Below are 6,332 nucleotides of genomic sequence, written 5' to 3'. Positions count from 1 at the left end.
CCCGAAGATCGATGAATTTTTTTTTTTGAGAGTACGCTTTGTTAATTAAATTAAATTACCGCAATTAAAATCATTGAAAGGACAGAAAAAAGTAATTGAAATTAGTTAAGTTAAAAAGGGTTCAATATGTGTTGACATTAAAGAAAAAAAAATTACCTTTCTCTGGTTTATCTACCCATTTATCGTCATTGTTTTGACCTTCTTTTCCTTATAATAATGATCTTCGCTTCCGAATTGTCGATCATTTTTATATTCTTTCTCAAGCTCTAAAAAAAAAATTCCTTTCTTTCCATGATCAATCAATTATCAACAATAATTGTGTTACTACTATTAAAGAATAATTCGAAAAACGCTCGGTTCAAAACTTTGTTCTCTATCCTAAATAACATTTTTTAAGAACAAATTTATACATATATAATCTGTTTTCTAGGAAAAATTAATAGGTTGAATGTTTGTAACAGAATTAAAGGAGAGAAAGCCCTAAAGCAATTCCTCCATACAGTTTTATCTGGATGGCATCCTGTAACAGCTACCAACAGATGATGATGGAATGAATTTTGTTTTTATAACGTGTGAAAAATGTAATGCCTGACCGATACTTGAACCCAGAACCTCCGGAAGAAAAGCAAAAATGCTACCGTCCGCTATCACGAAGATTCTCATTACCTTAATAGTTAAAATAAAAAAGTAACTTATATGAAATATGTCTTAACTTTAAAAAATATATAATAAATAAATCTATATAATTAATACTAAAAAAAAAGAAGAATCAATGTCAAATGACGTAAGGAAAAATGGTGGCGGTAGTAAAGGTAAGGAGTATACTATAATAGTATACGATAGAAAGCTTCTCTCCTTCTACTGGAACGTGATATAAGACGCCGACACATCAGCTGGAGAGCGTTATAATTTTACCAATAGTGCCACAGGATAGTCATGTGCCGGATCAAAATAAAAACATGCCGAATAAATGTAAGTAATTAATTTTTTAATTACTATTTATTAAATATCTGATATTTAAAATAATATTCATAAATAATTTATTTTTATTATATTACTGGCTATTAAATACTCGTACGTTTTAATATCAGTTTTAAACATATTAAAAAAAAATGGTTAAAACGTTTTGGATTCTTAAATATATTTATAAGTATAAACATACAATGTATTAATATTAATAATAATAAAACTAAATTAAAATAAAAGATTTTAACTTTGGTTTCCGTAAAGCAACGAACCATCACATGAGTTAAAAATACAGTGAACGTAGTATTATAGTATATATAGCATTGCAGTATATAGATCATTATTATGTATATAGACCATTGAAATAAAGTATAAAAATAATTTTAAGTGCATTTATATTTAAAATTATTTATTATGTTTATTTTACATGAATTTGATTTTTTTCTTTTTACTTCCTTGTAAGGAATAAAGGAAGTATTGTGATCGCAAAAAAATTCGGTTTTCAAATTTCAACGGAAATATCAATTTTGACCATCCCTGAATCCATTTTGACTAGTGGCGTGATGTCTGTACGTACGTATGTATCTCGTATAATTCAAAAACGATTAGCCGTATGATACTGAAATTTTGGATTTAGAATTATTGTAACATCTAGTTGTGCAACCCTCCCCCCCAACCCTTTTGATTGCAATCGACTGGATCAAAAGTGTCTAAAAAAGGCCAAAATCCAATTTATTTTGGATCTTCAACTTTTTTTTAACCGCAGTAATAAGCTCTCATTGAGAGCTTTTCAATGATATATCATAAGTAGTACTTATTTTCATTGGTTTCAGAATTATAGTCAAATGAAATTTTAGTTAATGAAATGTTTGGATCTTATAAGGGGATGGGGCAAATCTATTCGAATCGGACTTCATCTCCTTTTTTTTATTTAAATATATTTATTTATTAATAATTATTAACTTCCGACTGTAAAAAAAATTATTATAAATAATAATTCATAATAAAAAAAAAATATATATATATATATATAGAAAGCGACCGAGGACGCACAGATCAAACCAGCTTGAATGAAACAACTGAGCAACGGGAAATGCAATTAGGTTTGGGGGCGCAGCTCCCATGTCGGTAAATTAAAAAAAAAATGGATTTTCTGTTATCAGATAACGTATATAAATTGCATGAAATTTTTTCTAAAAACATTAAGCTCTTAACTTGGAGTAAAGTTGATAACGTCAAAAATTTTTCAGTTGAAAAAAGAACTTTGAAAACCTGGAAAACCAAAGCGCCGAGAAAAGCGAGGCCTGGCTGGGAGGTCCGGCGAAGCCCGGCCGAGCGGCTAGTTAATAATAATAAAAAAAATATATATATATATAAATTATTAATGAAATAAAAGTTTACTTTTCATTTAAAAAAAAAAATGTTATGTAATTTAATAGGCGTATAAGGAATTCATGTGGTGTCCACATAAGATTTTTTTTTACAAATCTGTAATTCTACCACCGATCTTTAAAGTTATTTTTTAAATGAGGAACATCATGAAACCAAGAGAATACTTCTCACATACAGTACATTGCCCTATAGATTGATTTCTTCTAAATTGAAGTTCAGTGAAATGCTAATGGGCTAATCTTATTTATTATTATTATTATTATTATTGTTGTTGTTATTATTATTATTATTTATGATAACTCATAAAGCCCATAATTCTTTGTGAATGAAATAAGCTGAACTTTGAGGAATTTTATTTAAAAATGTTCCTTTATTTTAAATTTTCTTGATGTAATAAATTATATACTTTTTTTGTCTTCAGTTATTTCACTGGTTTGATGCAGCTCTCCAAAAATCCCTATCTAGTGCTAGTAGTAAAATTTATATAGATAAACTTTATACAATTTTAGAAAATAGTTTACCCGGTGACACTTAGTACTATTTTCATTTAAAATAACATGTAAGTGAAACATTTTATATCTAAAATACATAATACGTACGAAGTCATTGAAAAAGGTTGTAGCAAATTTAAAAAATCGTATCTCAGAAACTAATAGAGGAAATCAAACGAGTACTGTTTTAAAAAATTCATCACCCAAAAAGATTTTTTTTTACGTACCTTAGAATGTTTCAGCATGAGCTCCACTGTCTGCAAACATTAAGCGACTTCTTTCCAGGTCCGCTGGATCATCGCAGGCGTAAACTACGGCAATAGCAGCGGTGATCCGTTGTCTTAAATCTTGTACAACCCTGATTTTTTCACTACAGATAATGTTTTTAACATATCCCCGTAGAAAAAAGTCTACGGGTATCAAATCTGGGCTCCTCGGAGGCCAAAGCACAGGGCTTACCAATCCAACGATTAGGAAATCTTTCATTGGGTGCGTGTCGAACGGGTAGGCTAAAGTATGGGGGCGTTTCCCCGCAAGTTAACCAAACTGAACAAGAAAGCAGCGTTTCTGTAATGTTTCAACAAGATGGTACACACTTGCTATTGCAACAGTTACCCCTGCGATGATCCTACGGACCTGAGCAGAAGTCGATTATCGGCTAGATGTTTGCTGAGCGACCAACAGAGCTTATATTGAAACATTCTAAGGTACGTAAAAAAAAACTTTGTGAGTGGTGAAATTTTTAAAATAATACTCGTTTGATTATCTCTAGCAGTTTCTAATATATGATTTTTTAAAATAGTTGCAACCTTTTTCAATGACAAGTATTTTAAAATAAAATAATTCATTCTTTTATGCTTTTGGTGATCGATTAAACAAGAAAAATACTCGTATTAACAAACGATTTTAACCTACAACTATAAAAAAATTACAACTTTCTTTTTATTTAGAAAATTATTTTTACTATAAAATGAATTACTTTTATAATAGTAAAAGAAATTCAGTTTAGAAGAAATGCTTTAATATATTTTTTATTGATGAATTAATTCACCATAGAAGCACACAAAGAAGCTTGTACAACGTAATATGAAGATGGAAATTTTTAGGATATGTAAAATGCCATGTCTGGCCGGGATTCAAATCCGGCATCTCCGGATGAAAGGCTGTGAGATTACCACTCCGCCACGTAGATTGGCATCCACGTGGATTTTATTTTATTTTTTAGAACATTTAATTAAAATACTTAAAAAAATATAATTAATATACATTATTTTTTACCAATGCTTTATCATCAGTTAAATAAAAAATATTGAATACTCGTGTCATACTCAATATGACACGAGTCATATTTTTTTTTTTTTTTTTTTTTTATTAACCTTCGGGACCACCGTTAGGTATTACTTCAGAGGATGAGATGAATGATAACTTTTTTTTTGTAACGTGTGATGCCATACCTCACCGGGGGACCTCCGGATGATATTATAGTTTGAACTACATTATGTTTATTGTATAGAAATAAAAAATAATTTATATAGTCTATAATCTATGTAATTCTCTACATCCACGAATAATTTTAGATAAGTATGGTAAATTTTAGTTTTCTAACTACATTTTGATATGTAGGGTTAATTACCAATCAAAAAGTTTATAAAGATTAAGATTTTAAAAGTCTGAAATTTAAGAAACGATTTTATATTAATAAATTTTATTTTTATAATGTTGATGAATGCAGTGGTAAGGAATTTACTATAAATATAAATAATAACCTGCTAGTATGGACTTCTCAAAAGATAAGCTGTAATCTAATCATTTTCTTGTGAAAGTTGCTCTAACTTGACCGTACCTATACAAAAATTTGTCACGATAATGCTTTTATTTATGTTTTTGTAAAAAAAACGCGTCATAATGAAAATTGTTTTTCTTTATCACATACTAGCTGGTCATGGTTCGTTTCGTTCATTCTTCCCGTTTAACCAGGGGATTCCACCTTCCTAGACTCCTGCTGTGTTCGTTACCCTGATGTTTGTGAAAATAATACCGATTAATAAACAATTAAAGCCTAAAAATCTCTTTCCTCCAACGTTTCCCTCATTCTTAACATATAATCTGCTATTGTAGACGAACATGTTTCCCATCTGGTTCCTCTTTCCTAGAATACCTTACATCTTGGTAATATTCCCAAGGTAGAGGAGCTGAAAATGTTATAAAACGCATAGTCTGTCATTTTAGGTCAAAAAAGATGTTAGGCTGTCGTCCAAGACCAAAAATTCACCAACTTAACCCCCAAGTGGTCAAGAGCCTCAGAATTATGGTTTAAAACCTTCCCTGTGACAAAACGGATGTATCCTGAAAATTTAGAAGTAATCGCTCGGTTGGTTTTCGCGTGAAGTTGCAAACGGACAAACCGCCATAAACTTTCGCATTTATGTTATACTTTTAACATATAAACACACCAGGGGAAAATAATAAGTTGTGAAATTTTCAGAGAAATCGGTTAAACAGTTTTTGAGTAATTAGAGCACACACAAAACGAAGATTGTATTTTACTTATGTAGAAATATTTTCTTACTCTGCTTTCAATATGAATAATTATAATAACATCCTTTGAAAAGTGATAAGCAACTAGAAAAGCATATTTAAAAAATACGCTAAAATATACTAGCATAATCAGAAAAGTCTAGTATACAACTAATAAGGCCTATATTTAGTGATTTTTATTAAAAAAAAAAATGTTTTAGTGGTTATAAAATTAGATGGGCTTAAATTCGAGTAAGGTATAAGTAATCTAAAAATAGTACTTTCATTGGTTTTTTAGCATCTTTTTAATAAAACAAAATAATAATGAATTTAAATCGCTCACTTTTACAGAAAAATGTCTAAATAATAAAGTAAAACTACCCTAAGTCATTTATGGTGAATATGAAGCGAGTTTTAAAAATTCAAATCTATAGGTAAACATATTGCGCGCGATTAAAGTATAATAAGTATTTGTGTGGGTTAAAATTAATTGATTTTTATATTAAATTATAAACTTTAATATAATGATAAATTAATACTATTACGTGTCTTACTTGAAACACGTTGTAAACTAGTTCAGCTTTTCTCCTGTCCTATTACATCCGTTAATCATAATAATAAATAATCTATACTTCCTACACTAACTAAATTTATTGATAGTTCATGTAACTAAATAATTAAACAACGAAAATGAAAGTTTGAAGGAAATAAAAATTAAACGATCGTTAAAACAATACTCGCAAAATGAAAATATCCACTAATAAAATAAATCATAAATCTTATGTATACTGTTGTTAAAATACCAGTACCATAAAGATCCTAAAAATTAGTTAAAAAAAAAAATTAAAATCTACAACAAGATGCGCATTTCGAGAGTTAAACAATCATCATCAATAGATGAAAAGGAATTAACCATTTTAATAAAACGATAAAAAAAAAATAATATAAGCGAAAGAGTATTAAAAA

General features: G+C 28.9%; 1 protein-coding gene across 1 annotated transcript in view; it reads left to right on the top strand.

Annotated features, from left to right (window-relative positions):
- Window positions 1-890: 890 nt before the first annotated feature.
- LOC142331713 (uncharacterized) overlaps window positions 891-6,332 on the top strand; it is a 124,550-nt gene continuing 119,108 nt past the window's right edge. The window contains exon 1 of the mRNA XM_075377753.1: window positions 891-972. Coding sequence (XP_075233868.1) covers window positions 937-972 — 36 coding nt within the window. The 5' untranslated portion in view covers window positions 891-936. The remainder of the gene's footprint in view (window positions 973-6,332) is intronic.

Source organism: Lycorma delicatula, chromosome 10, assembly GCF_047948215.1.
Source record: "Lycorma delicatula isolate Av1 chromosome 10, ASM4794821v1, whole genome shotgun sequence".
Lineage (NCBI taxonomy): Eukaryota > Metazoa > Arthropoda > Insecta > Hemiptera > Fulgoridae > Lycorma > Lycorma delicatula.
This window is presented reverse-complemented; position numbering and strand designations above follow the sequence as displayed.